This window comes from Peromyscus leucopus, chromosome 8b (genome assembly GCF_004664715.2).
Source record: "Peromyscus leucopus breed LL Stock chromosome 8b, UCI_PerLeu_2.1, whole genome shotgun sequence".
Classification (NCBI taxonomy): Eukaryota; Metazoa; Chordata; class Mammalia; order Rodentia; family Cricetidae; genus Peromyscus; species Peromyscus leucopus.
The window spans coordinates 61,267,089-61,294,333 of NC_051086.1; the positions used below are offsets into that span (position 1 = coordinate 61,267,089).

Consider the following 27,245-nt stretch of genomic DNA (forward strand, 5'->3'; position numbering starts at 1 on the left):
AGCGCAAAGTAATAATTTATTGTCCTTTGTACACTCAAAAGCCGTCTTCATTATCGGCCCAGGATGGAGCTGCCACAAGGGCAGGCGGGCCTCACCAGCTGCCTCACTGGTGTGCATCTTCCCTGGTCACCCTCGGAGCCTTCAGGTACCAGGATGGGGTAGGAAAAGGTGGGTAGGGGTTGTTCTCTTTCATGAAGAATCCGATTAGAACCTAACACCTTGGGAGGCTGCTAACTCGGGAGAGGGTGGCAAGCTTCGCTGGGCGTGGGCGGTTCGGGAAGGCGGGCGGGGGGTGGGGGGCGTTGTGCCACATTAGCAGGGCAGTCCTTTCTCCAGGGCTGGCGTGGCTCGGATGCCTGTGCTCTTGCCTCCGGGTCTTCTGCGCCTTTGCTTGAGACTTTACGGTAAGCCGCTCCTCCCGCGCCCCCGCCCCCAGCCCCGCGCGGCGATCCCCGGCGCCGACGCCAGGCGCTGGCCGTGGTGCTGATTCTGTCAGGCGCTGGCGGCGGCGGCGGCGGCGGCCCCGCTGCTCTCCCGGGGACCGACTCTGCTCCCCCCGCGCCCACGCCTCTCCGATTCCCCAGTCCCCCTGCCGCGGTCCCGACCCGGGGCGCGGCCGCAAGCAGCACCATGCGCCCAGCAGCCCTGCTGCTCCTGCCCTCGCTGTTGGCGCTCCTGGCTCACGGTAAGGGACCCCGGCGTCCGGCCACAGGACGGGGGGGTGGGCGCGGACTCCCAGGGGTAGGAAAGCAGGACCATCCCAGCGCCTCGCTCTGCGCGTCTTGTTGTCCCTCCCAAGCACCATGTCCCGCCGGCTGCGCTGTCCCCGGCGCCGACCCAGCCGGGCGGGGCGCGGGCTCCACCGGCGGGAAGCTGCCTCGGCTCCCGCCATTCGCTCCCGGCCGAGACCTCGCCTTTAATCATCTCCCCGGATCTAATGGGATTTCTCTGCTGCAATTCATCACGCCACCCCCTCCCCGCACACACACGCTCACCCGCGCGCTACCTCGCTCCACTCCAGGCGTCTAGGGGCGCCAGGGCGCGTTGCGAGGGTGGGGAGGTCCGGGAGATCGCGGTGCGGGTGCGGAGTCCGGACCGTCCACGGCCCGCCGTTCTGCTTCCCTTGCCGCTCTCCAAACTTCGCTCGACTTTGCTGCTGAGTCTGTGTCCCCTCGCATCCTCACTGCAGAGGAACCGGGTAGGGTGATGGCGGGACCCGGGATTAGGACATCTCTCACCTCTCTTCGCCTTGGCACTGTCGTGTCAGAATTGGAACCTATTGCACAATTCTGGGGAGACATTCGGGGACCCTAGGAGACTTCTGTACATCCCCTCGCTCTTTGCTGGGCTGCAGCGACTGAGGTCCTGGGACTGGCTGTCCTCCCCGAAATTCTTTTATTGCATATATACATGCACACATGCACATGCCCGGAGTGCTGCCTCCCTCTGAGTCTGCCTTCCTGCAGGGTCCTATCGACCCCAGAGCGGCAGACTAGTTGGCAGAGCTCACCGTTTGCCCCCCGCCCCAGACTCCGAGTCAAGTCCCAACTTCATTGGTCTCGGTCAAGAAAAGCTTGGCCTTGGAGTAGGAGGCAGCAAGGGAGTTTGGAGGAAAGATGAATGGGAAGCAGAAAAGATGCTAATCTAATCTGAGGCAAGCGGTCTCAGAGTCTACAATTGCTCAGGTCCTTCTCGGCTTTTACTGGTCGCTTGGTGGGGTCCGCGAAACCGCACTTGGACTTGGGACTCCAAGTCCCTCGCCATATGGTTATGGTTCCTAGCGTCTGCTGTGGAGGAGGGAGGAAGGGGAATTTCTAACCTTCGGGCTCTATCTTCCTAGGCTGAGAGTTTGGAGGTCAGATCAGCCCGGCTAGGGCTGTTTTGGGTTGAGCTGGCACCAAGCAGCTGTTCTCCTGCCCTGGGGGCGCTGGAGCACGTCTTTGAACCTCTAGGTCTACCCACAAGCAGACCAGGTCTTTACCCAGTCCATCTGGCTGCCCACACTGGCTCCTCCTAGAGCTAGGAAAACTTATGATTGTATGTTCACCTTGCTAGGAGGTGGAAGAATTTCACAAGCCCCACTCCAGAGATGAGAAGGGATGAAGAGAAATCCATCTCCTGGGCCAACAATCTAAGGATACCTCTCTGTATTCAGGACCTGTATGGGGTCTGGTCACATCCTGGCTCCTTTCCTGGGGCACAGAGTCTGTGTTGGTTCTCTGGCAATGGAGTCCTTGTCTGAGGGTGTGAGTGTGGTCTGGATTCTGCAGGTCCCAGGATGTCTGCACCTCAGGAGCTCTTGAGTGTTGGGTGACAATTCATCAGTTAAGCCACTAGTGTGCAGATCTAGTCCCTGCCAGTCAGCTCCTTGCAGGTTGGGAAAAAGACCACAGGTCTGTGGGAAGAAAGCTGGTATGGCTAACAGTCCAGCCTAGACTGGAGGTGTGGAGGTTCTTATCGGGAGGAATTTACCCACTCTGGCCAGAAGTCTGTGCTCCCAGCCAGTGACCTTCTGTGATTCATTAGATTCTCTGGTGCTGTGGGATTGCCTTTCTGGTGGGTTTCATAGGTAGAAAAAGATGATTTGGAATCAGTGGCAAGCCTGACAGGTGAGAGAGCCTGAACCCAGAGCTGGGTGGCCAGGAGGCCCTCACCTCTAGACATAGAGGAAGGTTACTCACTAGGGTTCTGAGCCCTCTCATTTGGGAGGTAGCTCACTTGACTATCTAGGGTTCCTGGAGACTTTAGGAGAGATGTGAGGAGTAAAGGCCTTTTACACTGTAAGTCTTTCAGCCAGAGGATGCATCCCTGCAGCCTGGCAGCCTGGGAGACCTCAGAGCTTCGCTCAAAAGAGGGACTCAGGCCACAGGATGCAGTCAGTCACAGTCTGAACCTTCAACCTTCAGTGGTCCAGGGGAGGCAGAGGCCCTGAAAACCAAGAAGATAGATGGGTGGTGCCCCCACCCTATGGGCTCAATTCCGCATTTCTTTCGCAGCCTCTTAGATGTAATTGGTTCCAGGTATGACAGGCATTGCCGACTATGGGGCGTCCTCCCAACCCATGGGAAGTACCAGGGATGTCTCACCACAGTGGGGGAGAAGACAGTTCGTCAGGAGCTGTGCCTGCCTAGGCCTGCTGTGTCAGTTTAATGATTTTTAATGAGCAATTACCTTTAGTCATTCTCTTAATTTCTGAATATCAATAAAGTTAATTAAACTCTGCGTGTGTGAATGTGGCCTGGGGAGATTGTGAAGGTAAAAGCAGCCAAGACTGGGCTGGGACTAGGTCTCCAGGTATAGAAGCTGGCTTCCATAGTTGTGTGACCTTGGACCCGGGGTTCCATCCCTCTAAGCTGTCTTGAGAGTGTGGTGGAGAGATGGGGGGGGGAGACCAGAAATAGCAAACCTCAACTGCTTATTCTTCCAAAAACTGGAGGATAGTGTGTGGGAGAAAAAAAAAAAAAAAAAAAAAAAAAAAAGAACGATTTGGCTTCCAGGATCCCCACTGATGCAAGGGCTAACAGCCTGGGACCGACTTAACCTGAAATGCTAATTGCTCCTTGCAGTGGAGCTCGGGTTGGTGCTGAGTCTGGGGGCTGCTTCAGAAGCATTCCTGCTTCCTATGGTCTAGCCTGGCACTTTAGGATGAGGGCTTTTCCTGGGGACAAGGGCCTGTGGGAGAGAGCTTGGATTCCACTCGGAAGCCCAGAGGTGGCCACTGCAGGCAGGGAACCCCTGCTGGGTTTCTGAGGAGACCGCTCTGAGAAGAGGATAACTCTGAGTTGGCTTTTTGCCCCTCACGGGCCTAAGTGAATCAAGCTTGGCAGGCCCTGGCGGCCATCCCAGCCTCCTCAGCAGGGTGGCAGCTTAAAATGCCTTGGGGATGCTGTGGGGCACTAATGGGGAGCAAGAAGACAATGGGACTGGGCTTAATTAGAAACTGAGCTTCCATGCCCCCCCCCATGTCTGCCTAAACAGAGGGGGCATGTCAGAAGGCTGCCTCCGTCCCCTCTCCCTCATCCAGTCCCAGGCCCTCCAGACTCCTCCAGCCCTTCTTGTCTCCACCTCTCCTAGAGACAGTCAAGTCCATCTTCTAGGTGGGGCTCAGCTTAGGAATCCTGCACCTCCACTTGGGCAGAGCTATCAGGGTTCATTATTCTATCCTCCAACCTCCCTGGAGAGAAGAGGGGGCCATAGACAGGGGTAACTTAAGTAAGAGTCTCTCCGCCCAGACGGGGAGGAGTCCAGCCTACCATGTCCTTGGCTTTACTAGAGCTCCATTCTCCAGAGCCTTCAGTCTATGGTTGCATGAAATTGACAGTTGCCAAGGCGGCTTTTTCACCTGTGAGAGGGTAAGCTCTATAAAAAAAGAGTCACCTAGAAGAGGAAAAGCTGCCAGTCCACAGCCAGGAGGCAGAAGGCAGGTACCAGGAGGTCTCCAAGGCCAGTTTCAACAGGAAGCAACATCATATCGGAACGATGATTAATCCAGCCAGGTCAAAGGAATCTCCAAATCAGTTTTTCAGACTCAACGGCTTTTGGGCTCTTCATGTTCCTTCTGCCTGATTTGTTTTTCTCCTCCTCGGCCAGCCTGGTTAGTCTACTTCATGCTTCAAGTACGGCTTGACTGGCACTTGGGTAACTGGCATGAGGCATCTGCTCTGTGGTGTGTGTCTTTCAGCCTGGGTCTGAGGACTTGTCCATGCTCCCACTGTCTGTTTGCTGCCCCGTCTGGTCCCCAGATGGTTGGATCAGAAGCCTTTGCTGGTTGCTTGATGCCCCTTTCCAGCAGCAACAACCCAGCAAAGAGGAAGTCTGCTCACCCCGTGTATCTCGGGCAGCTCCAGAGCTCCTACTTACGAGGAGCTTAGGGGTCAGCGTTCCGGTTAGAATGGGATGATAGGCCCCTGGCAGCTGGGACTGCGTCTTGAAGCTGAATCGGCATAGCAAGCACACTATTTTTACATAGATTGTATGTTGAGTTTTTTTTTTCCCCTTCCCTAACAGTTGGCCAATTATTCTGCCTGTAAATTACAGCCTTTACTTAGTTTTTTTTTTCCCTTCTGCAAATTAAGCTGTCATGCCATCAGCCTTAGGTGGTTCGGGGGGTGGGGCCTGGATGGCCATTCTTAATGCGGTATAGGTTTTTCTCAGTCATCCCTTAGTGCTACCACTGCTTGTGTCCCCAGTGGCTCGGGCCTCATACGTGGCACACATTAAATACATGTTAAGACATCTGTAGGAATTGCACGGGTAGAAATCAGCACAGCAAAGCGCAGGGCCTGGCCTTTCAAAGCCCCTCCCTCCCACAGTTCACAACTGGCTGAGAGGGAAGCCTCATATGAACTCAAGGACTGGGGCTCCTGAGTGTACTCATCCGTTCAAGCTTCAGAAACCATTGCATAGCCTGGAGAGACCAATATGGAGCTCTGAGATCAGATATGCCCTTGAATGGAGTCTCGGAAGCCTAAGATTAATCTAGATAGCAATGCAGGTCCATGAACCTTTCTCAGCTCCTTAAAAAAAAAAAAAAAAAAAAAAAAAAAAAAAAAAAAAAAAAAAAAAAAAGCAGGTGTTGGGGTACAGCCATCCAACCATTCAGTCCATCATTCATTTGCTTAATGCACAAACATGGTTCGGGGTGTGATGACTGGCCCAGAGAATACCCTCACCCACAGGGGCCCAGGCTTCACTGAGCAAGCCTTTTCCACCGATTTTCTAGTTAATGTTCACAGTAAGAGGTTGCTGTCCCCACTTTACAGATGGGAAAACTGAGTTTGGGAGAGATCAAGTCACTTACCCTGGGCTGCCTAGCTAGTGAACAGAAAGGATACCCCGAAGTGCCTGTGCATTTTGCAAGGTGTTGCATCAGCCAGGACTGTCTCCTCTAGCCTAGAGAAGAGCGGTAGTATAGGCAAATAGGAACCTGGAACACCACGATTCAAATAATATCAGTGGCAACAATAACAGCAAATGTTTGTTAGGACCAACTACATGCCAGGCTCCCTATGTGCTTTATATGCATTCTCTCATTGCCCCTCATATCATTTCCATGAAATAAAAGCTATTCCTTGCCTTTCGTAGACCAAGTTCAAGCTCATACTGTCTGACAGACTCAAGACATAAATAGCCCATAACTTTCTCCTGACACATTTCTGGCCTTGGCAGTTGCTTTCCTGGTGATGTCTGTTCTCAGTCTTTATTGTAGCAGGTTAACATTTTATCATATTCTGTCCTTAATGTAAAGGACAGAAACATCTCAGCTCAAAGGTCCAGAGTAACTCCTGCCCTTTGGGAGCCTTGGTAAATGAGAGAACTGGTCTCACCCGTCTTGGCATCTTGGGTTATCCCACCTCATCAACCTCTATTGAGGCCCAGTCCCCAGACGGAAGGCTGAAGCCTTTCCCCAGCTTCCTTCCAACTACCTACCTGCCGTCCGGCCGCCAGCCCTTCGGGGAGAAGATCGATGCTGCAGCTGCAGGCTGAGTGTTGTTGGCCATTGATTGTTGAGATTTCTCAGAGGGCTTGGGAGCAAACAAACCTGCCATGTCTCCAAAAACAATCCCAGGCTCTGGCTGCAGAGCCTGCGTGCAGTCTTGCTGGCAGGGTGTCTGGCAGGAAGAGAAGGAGTGAGGTGGGAGGTCCTGGCTGAGACCAGCAGGGACTGAGGAAGCATGGGAGGGAGGGGAGGAGAGGCAGTGAGGATGCCTTGACTGGCCTTGCCTTTACAGACTGGCATTCTGTCCTTCTGTCTGTCTCCACTCTCCCGCCTCCCCTTTCCTGATCACCCAGCAAATACTACCCGTCAAGAACTCATCTGTTCATTCACCCTTTCTTCCATTCTCCATTCAACAATCCCTACTAAAACAAGCACCTATTAAAAACCAGACTACAGCACAAGCCCTGACCTTAAGGAACTTGGTTTAGGGACAAGCTACAGCCTTGATAACTAAGATCGGCTCTTGCTACCTCTCTAAGTCGACCAGAGACTTCTATTTTTGTTGTTTTTATTGTTGTTTTCTCCTCTGATATTAATTGAATGAGCTAGATATGACAAATAGCACCTACAGATGCAACTACCCTGGACTTCAGAAGGATGGATGACTCCTGGCTGGGAATCCTTCTGTTCCTCACTGTCTCACTTGTAGCAGGAAATCACCATCTCATTCTGTAAAGGCCCAGAAAGTCTCTGGGGTCCCCAGGCCAGGCCAGGCCATGATGAAAGTCCTTCATCAAAACTTTCCCATCTCGCCGAGTGGTGGTGGCACACACCTTTAATCCCAGCACTCGGGAGGCAGAGGCAGGCAGAGCTCTGTGAGTCTGAGGCCAGCCTGGTCTACAGAGCGAGTTCCAGGACAGGCTCCAAAGCTACACACCAAAACCCTGTCTCAAAAAAAAACAAACAAACAAAAACAAAACAAAACAATAATAATAATAATAATAAAAAAAAAAAACCTTTCCCATCTCTGCTGAATCTGTGTGTCCCTGTAACTTCCAACAGGCAGATATGGTACAGGGTCCCACTTGCTTGTCACCAAACCAAATACATTGCATAATTCAAGTTGTGGGTCTCCATCCCCAAAATCCCCAAAGTGCATCCCCAAGGGCTTAACCAGAATTGTCATACCCTGGTAATAACCTCATCATGTCCTTCAGAGGTCCCTTCACCCCTTTTATCCCTTCCCCAAAGGCTCTTCTTTTTACAATCAAGCCTCTCCCTCCCATCAATCAGAAAGGGCAGAATTTAGGGAGGCTCAGTAGAAAGCCCCCAAGCCACAGAGCGCTCCTACATCTTATCTACATGCTGTTTTCCTCCTTCTGTCCCGATTCTCAGCCCAGATTCAGCGACACTGTCCCCCTCAGTTCTCCCTGCTCCCTCCTCCCTCTCAGCTCTGCAGCCGATCACCAGCCTCTTTGTCCCTCAAGCAGCCACCTGCTGAGTGTCTGGCCAGGGTCCCACAAGCCAGCAGGTGCCTAGGGAGTCCCCAGTGCCTGGGGAGCGGGAGAATCAGGCAGTGTGGAGAGCCACACTGTGTCTCAGGGAAAAATGCCAACAACACAGAGCTAATCAGAGAGCCAGGACCCAAGTTTAAGCCTTGTGCTGGCTCTGGGTGTCTAGGTGACCTTAGATAAATCATGTCACCTCCCTGTGCCAGTGGGAATTAATTCACGGTACCAGATTCTATCCCACCTCTTTTCTAGACAGCATAGAATCAAAGGAAATCAGAGAGGTTAGGGACTGGGAAGAGACTAGAATCCCTATTGGAGGAGCCGGGCCTCCAATGGCCAGAGAGATACAGGGCACCAAGACAGGAGCCTCTTTGTAAGGCAGTCCCAGGAGGGGTGACTTGCTGATGACCCAGGAAGTCAGGGGTGAGCATTAGCCCAACAAGGTCTTCCAGCAAGATGAGACTGACACCCAGACAGAGAGCCCGGGTTCATGGACCTTTTCAGGGTCTTCACCTGGCACACTGCTCTGCCAATGTTGCCATAGACATTATTTATATCCAGCCAGGAGATGTGCTGGTGATTTGAAACATCTGGTCCAACAGCTGGCAGTCCCCCTCCTATCAAGACACCCTATTCTGTGGCTGGCTAAAGAGACTGGAGGAAAGTCCCATTTTGAGGATCACAGTACCCCGATATCTCCATGCAAAAATGTGAAGAGGTATCCGATAAGGCATGCAAAAGTCAGCTCACTGGCACATTTATTTACCCAGGTTCCTTTCTCCTCCTTCCTGCACTGCCCACTGAATACCCATCCTGTAGCAGAGCCCTATTCTACCCTACTGTCCGGTCACCTTTCTCCGGTCCCTCTCTGTCTACAGCCCAGGCTAAGACAGCTTGTTACTCAGGTCAAGGTGGTGCTCATGAGTACCAACTGCTGGCTGGTCCTGATTCTGAGCCCTGCTGTACCTGTAACCTCATTACTGACTCTGGCGCTCCCTCGGCCTTCCCTGCCCTGGACCTCAGGCAACAGACACAGGAAGAGACGGGGAGAAAGTTTAGCTCTCTCTATTAGAGGTATCCATCCACACAGCTCAGCGGAGTCCTTGGAGGTCAAAACAAGGTTGAGGGAAGAGAATGGGTGTGAGGGGCGGGGGAGTTGAGCAGCCAGCAACCCTAAGAATCTGTGGGGGAAAGAAGCCTAGACATGCAAGCAGCCTTGACTGGGCATGCTTGCCTGGCTTGTCCATCTGGTCCTGGGTGTCGGTGCCCTCTGTCGCCGAGTTCTGGGGCAGGGGCCTACGGAATAAGTAGATCACACCTCAGCTTGGGCTGTCGTCTCCCCCTTTCCACCAGCCTACTCCATTCTCCCCACACACACACCTCAGGCTCCACTGAGCCCCTCAAGGAAACTGGGGGAGTCCCCCCTTCCCTGCTGAAGATTTCTGTGGAAGTTGAGGGACAGGGCAAGTCTGGGGCGCCTCACAGACTGGGGGGCTCAGAAGTTGAGTCCCCTTCCCTCAGTCACGTAAAAACATAGAGGCAAAGCACCCTGCTCCCCACCCCCTCCACCCCCCACCCTGCCTCACTGCCTCACTGGGCGGCCAAGTCCACAGGTGGTGGGTGGCAAGTGGTACCCGCTTGAAGAAGACCCTAGGCTTCTTTCCTTCTGCTCCCCACCCCCACCTCACCAAGTCCCCAAAGACGGGGTTTAACTCTCCCCTCCAAATAACTCTTCCCTAGGTTGTTTGGAAATAGGGGAGAACTCCTGGCAGTCCCCCACAGAAGCTGGGGAAGATGGAGAGGGGTGCTGAAGGGTCAAGAAGCAGAGAGAAGGAAGGCATGCCCAATGAAGCTACCCATCCAGGGGCCTCTGATATGGTCCTCGCACTTCCTAGTGGGGTGTCAGGCCCAACTAAGGCTCAATTCTACCCAAAGGCCACCATCAAATCATCATCTCCAAACCCAGCAGAAACAATCACTCACCCCCATCACTGTTCCCACTGGCCCCGGAAACTAGTCTCAGCTGGCAGCTGTCTGGGCTTCCTCACCTGTAGGATTGGGGACAGTTATCAGATAGTGCAAGAGAGCAGTGATCCAGAGCCAGAGCACAGCAGGTGCTCAGGAACTGTGGGGCTCTCGTGTCCTCCAGCCCCACCTGAGTCCCCCCCCCCATGCATGCACACATGAGCACAAACATGCCACAAGCCCACACACAGACACATGTGCACCCACTCACTTATACACATGCTTTGGCATTTGCACATACACATGCATGCTCACACATGCATACACGTAACATGCACGTGCACACATAGACACTCTCACAGATGTGCGCACATAGCCTAACTCTCCAATGCTCAGCAAACAGTGGCCAAGAGACAGATAGAAGGAGCTGGGCTCCAGAGCATACAGAAGGAAAGCGGCCAGTAACAGGGTATAATCCCCCGCTCTGCCCACCAGGAGGCTCTATCAGCTCCTGGAGTTGGGCACCAATAACAGAAAAGTTGTAACTGCCCCCTCCCACCTAAAGACTTCTTAAGAAATCAAGAACCTAGAGAAAAAACAAAAAACAAAACAAACAAACAAAAAAAACGAGACAGGCCCAGAGAGGGTAGGCCAAGCCCAAAGTCACCCAGTCTATTGCTGGTAGAAGTACAGCCACATGGGAGCCAGGGCTCTGAGAAGGCCTCCACAGCTAAGAGCAGACGCCACAGTGGCCTTCAGACAAAGTAGTAGCTGGAGTCCAGCTCGGCATTGAGAACCAGGGACCCTTTCTTCCTGGATTGCATTTTCTGAATCCGTAGTCCCCCAGATGCAGCAGACAGAAAGCATCAGGGAGCAAAGACGGCAGAGTTAGGGAGGTGAGTGGCCCTCAGGTACCAAGTAAGTCCCTTCGTAGGAGCCAAAGCTCGTGGACTCTTGGGAGCACACCCACTAATGACCCTTCCCAGAGGTGGCCAAAAGTGCTGGGCTCGGCCTCAGAGGAGTCGGCTTTTGAACACCGGGGTAGGGGCTAGGAGGGGCAGCAGCCTTGAGATGCTGGTCTGGGGCCCAGGAAGATAGCTGCTTTCCAGCCCTGTCACCTTGCGCCTCTGCCTGCCTGGGCTGGTGGCTCTAAGGGACTGTTCATGGCTGGTGTGGAGAGGGCAGAAGGTGGGGGGGATGACTGTTCCTCTCTTGGTCATCCCTGTCCCCCAGCTTTGTTGCTGGACTGGCTGAGCTGGTCCAGCTACTGGCTCCAGGGAGAATATAGTTCCTGCCTCTGCAGACTTCTTGTCCTGCTGACATTTCCAAGGTTTGCCATTTGGAGAAATACAGTCTTTTGCTGCTTGATGGTTTGGTAATGGAGGAGGAAGGCTGTGACCTGAGCACCCAGCTCGGGCCATGCTCTTCTGTCCCTCTGCTCTATACCTCTGCCTTGGGACCAGCAGATAGCCCCCCTGTCTCCTAAGATCCTAAACAGAAGAAGGGGCTTTTGGTAGCAGATGGACAGAGGAGCTGATGGATAGAAACCCCACATGAGGAAAGGCAGCCTCAGTGCCGAATTAGACCCTTTGTTTGCTACAGCCCAGTCAAGGTGAGGAACAGTGGATTAGACTGGCAAGGGTAACAAGACGGGGACTCCTTCCATTGCTTCCATCCTGTCCCAAGGGCAGGGACCAATCCTACGGCCCCTACTTCTCACGGCGGTGCTCTAAGGCCCTGGCCCCAGGAATCACTAGTGGGCAGGCAGGGCTCTGGCCCCCAGGTCCCCAGGGCCAGCAGGCAGACAGGAGGGGAGAACACAAGGCCGCAGGGGAAGGTGTAGAACGCAGCAGGTGACGCTGTAGCAGAGGCCTCATTAATCACCTCTCCAGCCCCCAGCTCTGCAGTGGCGAGACCGTATTAGATTTTAAATTGGAAAGCGGAGAATGTGGCGGTTAGCAGGGAGCTCCTTCCACCCTGGGTCCCTGATCCCAGCCTCACAGGAGGGAAGGGACAGTGGAATGAGAGGGCTGCCTGGCTGCTGCTGCCCAGAGCAGTGTCCTCTCCTCCTCCCTGCCTCCGCAGAGTCTGGGGAGCTGTCAAGACAAACAGCTCTGGGAAAGGTCAGGTTAGGGTCCAAGGAGGACGGTTAAAAAAGGGGCCACAGCAGCCTTTGTGGGCAACAGTATCCCCTTCTGCTGGGTCCTAGGGTCTTTCTGGGCTCAAGGTTCTAGGCTGTGATAGTCATAAGCAAGGGCAAACGGTAATGACTAGTGGCCCATGCATATATTTGGATTTACACACACACACACACAGAGAGACATACACACACATATGCTGAGACATACACAGATGCATACACACACAGACACAGACACCCACACAAAGACACAGACACACAACAAAGCAGCAACCAATGCAGTAGCAGCGCTGACGCCAGGCTGTGAAACAGGCAGATCCTGATGGCCGTTTTTCCTTCCAAAGAACTAGGATGGTCCATATTGCTTCTCCGCCTCAAGTTCTTCACATGAAAAATGTAAAATATCGATTCTAGGCACAGTTCTGAAGGGAAGATGGCTCTTGGGAAGGTTTGTGACTGGCTCACAGCGATGCTTGGTAAACATGAGTGTCCTACCCTGGCCCCATGGCTGGGCAGCTGCTCCAGGACTGCCCCCAGGGTGCTCTGCCCTCTGCTGCTGACTGGGCAGTGAGGAAGGAAGGAAAAGCAGAGCAGGTGTCCCTCGAAACACACACATGCCCAGGCCCAACTTATATGTGATCACAGGAGGCCAAATGTTCTTTCCATAAAGTTAAGATCTTCTTTTTTTTGTTGTTGTTTTCTTTTTTCTTTAGATTTATTTATTATGTATAGAGTGTTCTGTCTGCAGGCCAGAAGAGGGCACCAGATCTTATGACAGATGGTTGTGAGCCACCATGTGGTTGCTGGGAATTGAACTCAGGACCTCAGGAAGAGCAGCCAGTGCTCTTAATCGCTGAGCCATCTCTCCAGCCCATCCATAAAGTTAAGATCTTCTTAAATTGCCTCTGCTCCAGTCCTCAGAATTGCCCATTGAGCACCCAACAACCTGGGCTTGGAGGGATGGCTCAGTGGTTAAGAGCACTTGATGAGGCTGGGCGGTGGTGGCGCACGCCTTTAATCCCAGCACTCGTGAGGCAGAGTCAGGCAGATCTCTGTGAGTTCGAGGCCAGCTTGGACTACCAAGTGAGTCCCAGGAAAGGCGCAAAGCTACACAGAGAAACCCTGTCATGAAAAACCAAAAAAAAAAAAAAAAAAAAAAAAAAAAAAAAAAAAAAAAAAACCCAAAAAAAAGCACTTGGTGCTTTTACAGAGGACTCAGTTCAGATCCCAGGACACATGGTGGCTCACAACCATCTGTAACCCCGTGACTGGGGATTTAATGCCCTCTTCTGGACTCTGAGAACACCAGGCAGGTGGGTGGTGCTTATACATGCATACAGACAAAATGCTCATATGTATAAGATAAATAAATCTTTAAAAAAAAAAAAAAAAAGCACCCAACAACCCACAGAATATTGACTAAAGCTGGGAAGCAAATGCCATTAGAGAACTGAGGGGTGATAGGCCCAGCCCTCCCGTGGGCTTCACGAAAACCCTGAAGAAGTCCTCGGGCTCTTTGTCGTCTTCCTTGACCATCCTGAGTGCTCAGCTCTCCAGCTTCCAATCTTTTTTTTTTTTTTTTAAGGTTTGGTAAACAGTGTTCTGCCTGTATGTTTGCCTACACACCAGAAGAGGGCACCAGATCTCATTACAGACGGTTGTAAGCTGCCATGTGGGTGCTGGGAATTGAACTCAAGACCTCTGGAAGTGCTCTTAACCGCTGAGCCATCTCTCCAGCTCCCTACGGCCTCTCCAGTCTTACTCTTCCAGGATTCTCACCTTAGGTTCTTCCCTCCTGAGAGGTAGTGAATATTGTTGGGTTGGGAGATCAGGCTACGGACCTTGCATTTTTTCATTGTATGTAGTAGTCACTAACATGAAATTAAGTTTAAATGTACTACCTCATCCTCACTAGCCACATTCAGAATGCTCCTCAGCTTCATGTGACTATGGCTAACTTTTGTCTTTAACCTTTTGCAATGCTAGAGATCAAAGCTGGACCCTTGAGCATGCTAGGCAAGCATTTTATTTCTGAGCTATACCCCTGCTCCCTGACTATCATCCTGAACACACAGACATAAAACATTTCCATGGGACCTGGAGAAATGGCTCAGCACTTGCTGCCCTCACAAAGGACCCTAGTTAGATTTCCATCATCCACGTGGCAGCTAACAATCAATCATCTGTTATTCCAGTTGGGGGGGTCTGATGCCCTCTTCTGGCCTCTGTGAGCATTGCACACATGTGGTGCACATATATTCAAGCAGGCAAACATAGATATACACAAAATAAAAATAAATACATCTTTTTCAAAATATTTAAAACAGGGAATGGAGAGATGGTTCAGTGGTTAAGAGCACTGGCTGCTCTTCCTGAGGACCCAGGTTTGATTCCCAGCATGCACATGATGGCTCACAACCATCTATAATTCCAGTCTTTGGGGGTTTGACACCCTCCTCTGACCTCTGCAGGCACCAGCTACACAATTGTTGCACAGACACACATGCAGGCAAAACACATAAAATAAAAACAAAAATTTTATTTAAAAAAAAACTCTTTAAAACATCTCCATTATTGCAAATTTTTTTTTTTTTATTGCAAAATGTACTGCTTGGGGGCTAGACAACCCACATCCAAACTCTAAACCTGGGAGCTGTGCTTCCCTGGTCTGTTCCATCAACTGTACAGGGGGGTGACAGTTCCTATCTGATAGAACTATGCGATGCTCAGTGAGCTGACTCTGGCGAAACCCTTGGGATGTCACTGGGCATGCAGTAAATGATGGATAAACAGTACCTTGCAATAGTTCCACACACTAAGCCCTTCATGGATCGTGGTGTTCTGGTATGTGAGAGCAGACAGCACCCCTACACCCTTCTCCATTTTATCGATGGGGTATGGAGGTTTGGATTGGGGAAGTGGTTTGGACAGCAGCACCAGGCCTGGGGAGGTGGCCTGACCCCTGGTTTGTACCACTGTCTCCACCCCTGCCCCCTCCACCTGGCAATAAGACTCCTCCAACCTAAAGATATTAAAGCATGCTGGGGTGGTGGTAGCTGCTCCTAGCCACTTAGGAGGCAATGAGTGCTCTGTCCCTGGAGGTATGACCAGGGATGGCAGGTACTGGAGGGCTCCATCTTTGGAGCAGCTGGGACAGGTGCCTTCCTAGCCGCAGCACTAAATCAGGCCCTACCCCTGGTTTGCTGTGGAAGACCTTCTGCACTGCTTCCTCCTGGGCAAACGAAGTGTGTGTGTGTGTGTGTGTGTGTGTGTGTGTGTGTGTGTGTGTGTGAGATGCTCACAGAGGTGACAAGAACTCAAGTGCTGGGAACCAGCCACTTCTCCACTCAGCATCTAGCTGAAAGGAGGCATCCTTGCTCACATTTGAAGTCTGGGCTTCATTGGATCAGCAGGAGCTGAGCAGGAAAGAGGACGGTGACAAAGTGTGATGGGAAAGTTCGTCATAGGGAAAGCAGACAGATGTGGATGCGGGACCTGCTGGCTCCTGCTAGCGGACACTCCCCACCAATTGCCAAAGGCAGCTACCCAGCTTCTCCCTGCTGGACCCACCGCTGCTCACCCATGTTGGTCAAGAGCCAGGCTTTGGGGAGCAGGGTGGTTCTTGATTGTGTAGACCTGGGCTCAGGAACTGTGCTCTGAGACTACCCTTCACCAAGCCCAGCACCAGGGACCAACATTTGTGGACAGTTATGTGGGAAGAGAGATGCCTGGTGCTGTATCCTTGCCACACTGCAAACTAATCATGTGCTTGGGGACCCATCAGGAAGTATCCCAGGAGATCAGAGGACAGTCAGGCAGGGATGGCCATCCAGAGGGGAGACAGGAATTGGACCCAGAAGGATGGGGAGGTTGTGAAGAGACAAAGGGGTAGGGAAAGCATGGCAAGAGGATGGTTGGGATGAGCAAATGGGGTACTGTGGAAGGTACCTGTTCTGACAAGGAAAACCTCTTCTCACCTTAAAATACTTCCCCTCCAGGACACCGCCAAGCCTCCCCATCACCACAAGCTGCAGGATTCCCCACACAGATGCCCTAGTATAACAGCACCCAGATTGGAGGGGATAAAGGAGGCCCAGTGAGAGCAGCCAACAGAGCTAGGCTGTGGGTTCTAATCCTAGGTCTCTGTGTGATCATGAATGAATTACTTAACCACTCTGGGCCCCCAGAATGTCTGTCTCTTGGGATAATGACACAAACTTCCCTAGACGGAGGAGGTAGAGGGTGCTGAGAACACAGTCCTCATACAGCAAGACCCGAGGAAGGCAGGGGATGACAGCTGTTACCAGTTCCAGCTGTTGGCCTTAGACCACAGCAGGAAGTGTGTCCATTCTGGCTCTTGAATAGCTTTTAAATAACCTTGGAAAACCACATCCCAGCTCTGGGCCTCAGTTTCCCCATATATAGTATGAGGCAGACACACAGCATTGAACCTATTCAAAGGCTGGATACTATGGGGTAGTATGGTTACATGAGTATGGAATCAGAAGTTTCTAGAACTGGATGGACTTCAGGGCCCTGTGGCCCTGCCAACTTCTACCTGGTACCTCAGTACCGAGACAGAGCTGAGCCACTACTCTGTCAGTGTGGTGATCAGACTCAGACCTAGGGACACCCTGGCACTCTGACACACACGGCCCCCTTCCCTCCCTCAGGCTCTGGGATAATAGGGGTCTGCAGGGCCAGGCCCTCACTAATCCCCTATTAAAACTTGAAAGGGGCCAGGAACCCTCCAGAATAAACTCATTAATTTTTATGGGATAATAAATGGATCCCATTAAATTCTCATTCTTCCAGTGCTGGGCCAGCTTAACCTTTAGAACTCAGAGGAGTGGACTCCCTACCCACTGCATCCCCCAGGCTCTCCTGGCCCCCCATGTTGTCATACTTCCGCTTCCAAGCTGAGGACTGGTTCTACCCTATGGTGGGAGAATTCATCTGAACCCATCCCAGAACCATAGGGCTTCTCGCCATACTGGACATACAAGCCTCTTAGGCCTTCTGTCTCTGAGACATGAGCCCTGGTCACAGCTGGGGCCTGCCCTGCACTGGGCTTTGAAGTGACAGACAACCCCACGCTTGTAGAAGCTGGGGCTGGGGCTGGCGGGTGGAAGCTGTGTCTGTCAGGAGAGTTCTCCTACCAGAACTAAGGTCCTCCCTTCACAGATGGGGAGACAGTTCACACATGGCGGTGAGGCACAGCTTTGAAGTGAGAGCCCGCTCCTGCTGTGTGGTCCAGAAAGATCTATAGATGTGATGGGACCGAGGGCCAAGTCCTGAGGCTGCACACAAGTCCTCCAGGAAGAGACACTGTATAAGGCCTCCAGCTTCACTGCCCACCAGCCTTGTGGTCATCTGTGAAATAGACCTCAAGACTTACCTAGCAGAAGGTAGAGAGGTCTCCAGTGTTCCCTCCTGATCTAGACCTGCCAGGTGTGGAACACACAGCCCTCATCTGTACCCTTACCCCTTTGGGCTCTGCAGGGGGAAACAGGACAGGGATCCACTAGGCTAGGCCTAAGGGGTGGGATTTCTGTTCCTAAGAGGGGCCACAGTCGGGGGGAGGCACAGGGGCCGGAGGCGGAGCGGGAGAGAATCCTCTGGGGAGGCATCCTGAATGGCTCATTAGTGCCGATGAAAGCCTTTTTTCATTTCGTCTAAATACTTTAAACAGGGCTCCCTCGGATGTCTATTTGCATAGCTTAAGAGCTAATGCGGGGGGAGGGCCCAGGCTGCAGCGCCCAGGGCTGGGGGTTGCTGGGATGCTCAAGAGGGCCTCCAGCCCTGCTGTAGGGGACAGCCCGAGCCGAAGGAGGGTGTTTCCCAGACCCAGACCATGATAGAGGGCAGCCCCATGTCCATGGAGTCCTGCGGGGGTCGGGGATCTTCCCTGTGTCCAGGTACCAGGTGAACTGAGCAGGTGTGGATCATGGAAGTTTATCTGGTTGTACCCCCAGCTTTGTCCCCAGGGATGAGCAAGGCCTTGAGGTAACCGCCCTCTTTGTGGCTGAGGCCGAGCTATCCTTGTTTTGTGGATGGCATGCCCCACGATCATACACATTGTCACCCAACAGATATGATAGTTCCCCAAAGAGAGACCTCACCTTCAGCTAAATCCTTCCTATCCTAGTGAACTGCTTCCTTGTCTCAGGCCCCAGGACATTGCTATCTAGAGCATCCAGAAGAGACCAACTTTTCCTATTCTTTCTTTCTTTCCTTTTCCTCCTTGTCCTCCTCTTCTTATTCTATGTAGACCAGGCTGGCCTCAAACTACGAGAGATCTGCCTTGCCTCTGCCTCTCAAGTGCTGAGTTTAAAGGTGCAGGAAAGTCTGCCTGCAGGCCAAGATGACTTTGAAGTGGCTTCTAAGCAGCAGAGCTGACACTGGGAACCAGGTCTGTGTGTTGTACTCTAGCACTGTTGAGCCACATTGGGTTCCAGGCTCTGGTGAGCCTTGGGAATGGAATGGGGGCTCTCTCGGTTCCAGCCGAGACACCTTCCCAAGAGCCAGGGTCAATTCCAACCTGCAGAGTACTTGAATGGATCCCTTCCTCTCTGTCCGCTCTGTGGCTTCTTCAGATGGCTAGAGTGTTTACTGCTTCATTCACCCCTGCCACAAGTCAGCATGATCTGGAATGACTGGGGGCCATCCCTGTGGCTCCCCCTGTCTGATTCTCACACAGCCATTTTGAAAACAGAGATCAGGACTATTCTCCTAGCCTCCTCGGAGCTGACAAAATTCTGTATGAACTGAAAGTGGAACCAGCATCTGCTGACCTTTTCTTGGCAGTTAAGGATCAGAGAGTCCAGTGGGCCCCAAGTAGAACGTGCGTCATCTCTTCAGTGACGTGGTTAAATGAGCCCCCACAATCAATAGTGAGCTGATAGTCCCAGATTGACTTAGCTCCAGCACTGGGCAAGTCTAAGTGACACATGAGGAAGATTCCTCTGTCACCGAGTGGCTGTGTCAATTACGTAATGCAGGCTTGCTGGGGATGCTGGCACTTGCCTATAATCCTGGCACTTGACAGGTAGAGAGACAAGAGGATCCATGAGCCAAACGCCACCTTTGACTATGTAGCAAGTTCAAGTTCAGCCTGAGCTACATGAGACCCTGTCTTGAAAAAAATAAACCAAAACAAAAAACAAAAAAAACAACCCAGAACAGCAAAAACAAAAACCAAAAGCCTAGCCCTTGGAAGACTAAGGCAGGAGGATTGAAAGCTTAAAGCCATCTTGGACTATGTAGCAAAATTTAATAATAACAATAGTAATGGTAAATAATAATACAAGGTCTCGGAGGGGACTGGTTTAGCAGTCTGGACCCTTAGCACCTGCTTCTGCTGCTCCTTGTATCACACCCTGCCCTTAAATCAGCCCCTGAACATTGAATTCAGCCAGGCAAAGAGAAGCCCATGACCTCCGCACCACAACCCTCGGGACCCCAGGGACATGTCACCCACCCTCAGGCCTCCAACAGTCAACTAGGGTATCTAGGAGATACCTCCTGCAGAAATAGCTTATCTCCCAGAGATTATCTTACCCTCGCTGACAGTGGGTGGCTCCCGCAGGGAACAAGTGGCAGCCGATTTGGGAATCAATTTGCTCGTTTGATATGCTATCTCGATCTCATTTAACCAAGTGCTTCGGTCCCCCTAGATAACACAATCAGCTCAATCGACAGTGACGGGAGGTGCCCATTAGCTCCACTCCATTGCCCAGCACCCACCTGACTGCTGGCAGGAGAGCTGTGCCAGCTATGGTCACTTCCCGAGGCAGAGGCTCTCTGTGTGCTCTCTCGCTCTTCCAAGGTGCCCACAGGTGCCCACCCCGAGAGCCATAGGACAATGCTTCTTGATAGGCACCCCTGGAAAACGGACCTGGAACAAATAGAGAGTTCCAGGGGTTCCAGCCTGTGTGTCATGCTAAGAATAGTCACTGCTTACCTGGCAAAGACAGAATGACATCTGGGGAGTGGAAAAAGAAAGTAGCCTTGTCCTGGCATGTCACAGACACTACCTCAACCCCTCCCCTCCACATCACTGATTCAGATGAAAGACACCCAGCACTGTCGGACCATCTGCTCTGGGGGATACGAGCCTGGCTGGCTGGGTATCTAGTTTGGACACTGTGATATCGGTGCTTGGCACAAATGCCAGGGCACAGATGGGCTACTTTAGTGGGCATTGTAGGATGTAGCAGTTGGTCCAGGTTTCTCAAAGCTTTGGACAGCCTGGGCCCCGTGACCCAGAAGAATGGAGAACCCTCCAAACTAAAACCTGCCTTTCCCACCCCAGTTTTCTCCCTCCTCCCATTTGTCTGACACATCAGAGCTACAATGGTCTCCTGAACAGAATGTAGCCCATCTGCCACCTCTTCGTGCCTGCCAGTCCATGGGGTGGGTGTGAGCCTTTGGAATGACAGCCCCACCAGCAGACGTGGAGAGGAACTGACCGCCTTGCAAACTCTGTTATCTCACTCCAGTTATACGTCCTTTCCAGATCCTCCAAGCAGCCATTTTGAGAGCTGTAGAGATTGGAAATACCACTCCTCCACCCCCTCCCTGTCCCCTCCCCCCGACGTCTCAGAGCTGACAAAATTCTGTATGAACTGAAAGTGGAACCAGCATCCACTGACCTTTTCTTGGCAGTTAAGGATCTAGAGAGTCCAGTGGGCCCCAAGTAGAACGTGCGTCATCTCTTCAGTGATGAGTCAACATAATCAATAGCAGAGCGGTCTATACTGCTGACCAGGGATAGGAAATAAGTTTCATTTTCTGTAGCCTGATTGGTTGCTAATGGCTGTCTGGATCACTGTTGAGAAGGAGTCTGAAGTCTCACGTGGTCTTAGCAAGAAATTATCAAAACTGATCAGGGACATATGCCATGAATGGAGGGGTGGCATCCCATTCTACCTCTGTTTAAGATGCTGCCTAGTATCCTAAGAAAGATGAAAGAAGTGGGCATGATAATGCGTGGGTGCATGCCTGTTATCCCAGCACTCAGCTGTTAGAGGATTATGAGTTTCAGGCCAGTCTATGGAGTGAGACTGTGTCTCGAAATAAAAGAAAGGGAGAATTCAATGATTCATATCTAGTGGGAAACAGCATTTTCTCAACCAATCTAAAAAAGGAAGCTCTACTTTACAGATAAGTAAACCAAGGTTTAAAGGATATAGGTACCTTACCCAGACCACATAGCCCCAAAGAAATGGACCTGAGATCTGAAGTCCTATCTGCTCCAGAACTTGGGCCTCCCCATTCTACCAACATAACTGCTCTAGAAGGACCATAAAAATCAGGAAAGGATGCCAGGCATGGTGGTGCACACCTTTCTTTCATCCTAGCTCTCAGGAGGCAGAGGCAAGTGGATCCTTCTGAGTAAGAGGCCAGCCTGGTCTACAGAGTGAGTTCCAGGACAGCCAGGGCTACACAGAGAAACCCTGTTTAATAATAATAATAATAATTAGAGCCGGGCGGTGGTGGCGCATGCCTTTAATCCCAGCACTCGGGAGGCAGAGGCAGGCGGATCTCTGTGAGTTCGAGGCCAGCCTGGTCTCCAAAGCGAGTTCCAGGAAAGGCGCAAAGCTACACAGAGAAACCCTGTCTCAAAAAAAACCAAATAATAATAATAATAATAATAATAATAATAATAATAATAATTAATAATAACATCGTCATCATCAGGAAAAGGGAGGAGTGAAATCATTTCTTAAGAAGTTAGAGAACTGAGATTTCATGGGGACCAAACAAAGAAGCCAAGCCTGAGAAGATCTAAAATAAAATTCCAAATATGTGGTACGTTTCCTGAAACTAATGACCAGCAGTTTCACTGGGAACAGGACATGAATTTGAATGTCTTGTAATTTCAGCCAGAAAAGTCACTATTGTGAGGGACATCACTCTTGGTAAAAATCGTTGTCTTTCCCACTGCAGGTTATATGACTCTGAGAGAGGCATTTCCTTCTTATTTTCTTTCTTTCTTTTTTTCCTTTTCTCTTGAGAAAGAGTCTCTCTATGTAGCCCTGGCTATCCTACTCATTATATAGACCAGGCTGGCCTCGAACCCTTTGCCCCCTGCATGCTCAAACCAAAGGTGCCGCTACATCTGTTTTTCTTCTTTCTTTCTTACTTTCTTCTTTCTTTCCCTGAGATAGGGTTTTTCTGTGTAACCACCCTGGCTATCCGTGAACTTGCTCTGTAGACCAGGCTGACCTCAAACTGGCCTCAATCTCACAGAGATCTTCCTGTCCCTGCCTCCTGAGTACTGGGATCAAAGGTGTGGGCCACCACTTGCCCATCTCTGAGCCAGTGCTTTAACCCTAGCACTCAAGAGGCAGAGGCGGGTGGATCTCTGTGAGTTCAAGGCCAACCTGGTCTACAGAGTTCTAGGACAGCCAGGGCTACACAGAGAAACTCTGTCCCGAAAAACCAAAACCGAAACCAAACAAACCAAACCAAAAAGACAGTCTCCTATATCCCAGGCTGGCCTCAAACTCATTATGTAATTTCAAGCTGACCTTGAATTTCTGATTGTCCTGCTGGGATTGCAGGTGTGAGCTGTCACACTTGGTTTATATAGCGCTGGGATCGAACCCAGCACTTTACGCTTGTTAGGCAAGCATCCTTCCAGCTGAGCTACAGCCCCAGCCCTAGCACTTGCTCTTCATGACCCATCTCCTCATTAGTAAAATAAGGCCTTTGAGGTACATTAGGAATGGCAAGTATATATTTGGCATGTCATGGCTTCTTAGCATTCTGTGTTGAAAAGGATTCTGAAGCTGAATCTGGAAACAGCAGGAAATAGTGCAATGATCGATTTGTAATGTCTGTCTTGGTTGCTGGAGGAGAAAGGATAGCTCATGTGCCATCTTTGAAGTATGTGATATCACCTCGCTTCCAGCTCTAAAATTTTATAGCTCCATGATTCTCAACAATGAGCACACTCTCCAAGGCTCTCTGTCAAAAGCAAGATGGATCTCCCCTCCTGCCTGTGCTGGGTGGGATGCTGTTCACTGTGGCGTAGCAGGAGAACCTCTGATCGTTCATTATTATTATTTCAGGACTCTCCTCAGAGACTCCAATCACAGGGGAAGGTCAAGCCACAGGCATCAAGGAGATGGATGGGGAGCTGACCGCAGCCCCAACACCTGAGCAGCCAGACCGAGGCGTCCACTTTGTCACCACGGCTCCCACCCTCAAGCTGCTCAACCACCATCCACTCCTGGAGGAATTCCTTCAAGAGGGGCTAGAAAGGAGTGAGGAAGCCCTGAGGCCAGCACTGCCCTTCCAGCCTGATTCTCCTACACCCTTCACTCCAAGCCCCCTTCCCCGCCTGGCCAACCAGGACAACCGCCCGGTTTTTACCAGTCCGACTCCAGCTGTGGCTGCAGCACCCACCCAGCCCCACTCCAGGGAGAAGCCTTGGAACCTAGAGTCAGAGCCCCCTGAGCTTCATATCACATCTCCTCTACCTCCAGGGCCGAGTATGGCAGTGCCCACTTTGCACTCAGAGGACAGACCCAGTACGACACCCACCAGCCGAACATGGACTCCAACCCAGGAGGGTCCTGGAGACATGGGCAGACCTTGGGTTCCAGAGGTCATGTCTCAGACCACAGGGCTTGGTATCGAGGGGACCGTTGCCACCTCCCCAGCTTCCGGGGATGACGAAGAGACCACCACCACCATCATTACTACTACCATCACCACAGTCCAGCCACCAGGTCAGCTTACCTGCTGGCTGGCAGGGCTGAAAGTGAGGGCGGGGGGCACACCGTGATCCCTAAATGCCTTTGTTTCTGACACTGCACCAACCTACCCTACCCTCTGCACCAAGGGTCATCTTATATAAAGCCTGTGGATTGGAACCATATAATCCCAGGTTCAAGTTCTGATTCTCCAAATCTAACATGGCCCTAGAGGTTTTACTCAGCCTCTCTGAGTCTCAAATGTAAAGTGACGGTTAGAAAGCCTACCCTGGGGTTGGAAAGACGGCTTAGCAGTTAAGAGCACTTGCTGCTCTTGCAGAGAACCTGGGTTCCCAGCACCCACATGGACACTAACAACCATCTGTAAGTCTAGTTCCAGGGAATCTGATGGCCTCTTCAGGCCTCAGTGGGCACCAGGCACACATGTGGTACACACACATCCATGCAGGTGAAACACTCATACACACACACACACACACACACACACACACACACACACACAAATAATAATAGTAATAGTAGTAATAGTAATAAGTAAATGAAAGCCTACCTCACGGGACCATTGTGAGAAATGAAATAGCATTGCATAGTAATCACTCAATATAAGGTGGTTCCTTCCATTCTTTCAACAAGGGAATAGACATTCCTAGAGGTGGGCTTCAACACACACACACACACACACACACACACACACACACACACACACACTTCAGCTATAGCTAAGACTCTATCCCACCTGAGCTGGTCTTAGCCTCCTGTTTCCTCCTGTTTCCCAGGCCCTTGTAGCTGGAATTTCTCAGGCCCAGAGGGCTCTCTGGACTCCCCCACAGCCCCCAGCTCAGCCTCTGATGTTGGCCTGGACTGTTTCTACTACATCTCTGTCTATCCTGGCTATGGAGTAGAGATCAAGGTGAGTGATCTGGACCCATCGAGAGCAAAGCCACCCTCCCCCAGAAAGGGGCCTTCTATGGGGAGCGGTAGAAGTGCTTAGGGGTACCAGTTGAGTGGGGGATGCCTAGGGCTTGAGGAATAGACGTGGCTGGATTCTGTCTTGTGCACCAGTAGCCATGCCTGGGAGGGCTCCAAGCAAAAGCGAGTGTGCTTAGCCTCTTCCTCGGGCTCCATGAATGCCTTAGCAGAGCCTGAAGAGGAGCTCAGCCTTGGGTGGACGGGGGGGAACGGGTGAATGTGAATTCTGCGTCTGAAACCACACGGGAATGGAGACAGCACAACCACCGTAATAACAATCGTCAAAAATAAGAAAAAAGCAAAAAAAGAAAGCGAGAGGTCAGAGCTCAGAGATAAAATCTACCCGCAGTGCTCCTAATTCCTGGAGAGGTACTTTTTTGTCTGTGTTTTGTTTTTTTTCTTCTCATTGTTGTACCACCAATGACTGCTCATCATGCTGTAATACCTCAGTCTTAAGGCGTATCTCAATACTGGCAATCCGAACACACAGAAACACCTGCTTCTAACCACCACGCTCTTGCATGGCTCTAAAGCTGACAGGCAACTAAAACATAAAAAAAAACACAGTAAAAAAAATATCACCATAACACCTGTGAAGAAGCTGTGACGCCTCATCCACGCACATGTTTCTCTCTTCATTCCTTCCACGAATGTGTCCTGGGATGCAGATGTGGGGAAGGCTGCCATGGATGCACCATGGTCAAATCTGTCCCTAGTCTCCTGAGCAGCTCATCCTTTCCTTTGGATTCAGAAGGTCCTTGAAACCCCAGACCCGAGCCTGAACATCCTCACCGATGTTCTACAGACTTTTCGGCCTCCACAAAGCTAGATATTCCTTTTGTTGTCCCAAACCTGCTTTTTAGCCCATTACATCCAGGCCAGAAACCTGGAATAGGCCACCACGGTACAATGTGGATTTTGTCTCCTGAGCAACATGGGGTCCCCCTGGTCTTTTTTTCTTAGTCTAACCAAACTCACCCCCATACTCTGTCACCACGACTGCCTTGAAAAACTCTCATCCTCCCTGCTTCTCTCCCCCATCACCCCAGACACTGCATGCCCCCCCCCAGTCATCCTTCCTGGTGACTTGGTGGCTGCCTCACACGTTCCCTGTCAGCCTCCCTTACCCATGCAGCAGTCACTTTTCCCAGGTGAGAGTCTAGCACTTTTGTCTCCCACCTTGCCCGGGAGGGCCTTGAATCTGGGCAGCCCTGGGCCCACCTCTGTTACTTCTTACCTCACAGCCAGCTCCTTTGTTTTGAACAGCTTGCAGCTGATTGAACGGACTACCGCGTCTTCTCCCACAAGCCCCAGTTACACAGGCCAGTCCCTTTGCCAGGATAAATGCAGGACCCAGCACTGGTATCAGGTTCTCTGGGCCTTCTTACCTTATCCCCAGAGTCTGGGGCTATCATCTTAGCCCTCGCCATTCCGTGGCCCTGTTTGCAGCTGTCCACCTCCCTGGCTAGACTGTAAACTGCTAGAGGGGCATCTTGTAGTACAAGGGATCACCATGGGTGAAGAGGAAAAAAACGTGGACATTTGACTGGCGTCTTAAAGACTGTGGAAAGTGGGAAGGAAAGCATTTCACCTATCGAAGGGAAGCAGGCCGGGAGCCAGGAAGCCACAGGAAGGGAGCTCAGAAGTCTGGATTGCGCCACCATGCTCCCTGCTCACCAACTCCGGGCCTGCTTCCCACCTGGCCCAGCTCACAGGGGCCCTGGATCTGGGCAAGCAGTCAGCGGGCACACGTCTCCAGGCAGCACCTCCAGCTCTCCTCTCTGGGGCAGTCAAGTTCAGGTCTCCCAGCCAGGAAGGGGAGGCAGGGGCTCTCCTACCTGTACTGGCCTCCCCTCTTCTTTCTTCAACTGTTTATTCCTGCTCTAGCGAGCTCCAGGCCCCTCATTGTGGGCTGACTGGAAGGGCAATTAGAAACAGCCACCCCCCTCTCAAGCCATTAGCACTCAGCACCGCTTAATTAAGGTAATTAATGTAAAATCATCACCAAATGAGAGGTGGCACCGGCTGTGGCTCACAGGGTGGAAGGTGCCAGCTGCAGGTGTGAGGAAGGAGATGGGAGGGGGCAAATACCAGACTGGATACCCCACTGCAAACCTGGACTGGCCCTACCTGTCCCTCAACTCTGATACCCACCTGAAATCTCAGGCCAGGCTGGGTTCAGCTCTTGACCCCCACACACCTGGGGGGGGACCACAAGATAATGGGGCAAGATGTATTGATGTCTCTGCCTGGCCCTAGTCCAAGTCCAAGCCCCACCCTGGATGCCCACCCCTCAGGCAGCCCTGGGTCTCGCACTGCCACACTCTTTCATCAGAATGCAAAAGCGGTTACCAGGCAACCTTGAGACGAAAGCCACAGCCCTGGACGGCCATCAGAAAACATGGCATGTGCTGGCTCACCCTCCATCTCATCCCTGTAGAAGCAGAGTCCTTGAGGACTCTGTAGCCTGAGACAGAATCTGAGGTTGGGGTGGG

The 27,245-nt window shown here is 51.8% G+C and overlaps 1 protein-coding gene across 1 annotated transcript in view; it reads left to right on the plus strand.

Moving 5' to 3' along the window:
• The first annotated feature begins 452 nt into the window (after positions 1-452).
• Positions 453-27,245, plus strand: part of Sez6 (seizure related 6 homolog) — a 47,463-nt gene continuing 20,670 nt past the window's right edge. Inside the window, 3 exon segments of the mRNA XM_028866849.2 lie at positions 453-685; positions 23,134-23,796; positions 24,558-24,691. Coding sequence (XP_028722682.1) covers positions 631-685; positions 23,134-23,796; positions 24,558-24,691 — 852 coding nt within the window. The 5' untranslated portion in view covers positions 453-630.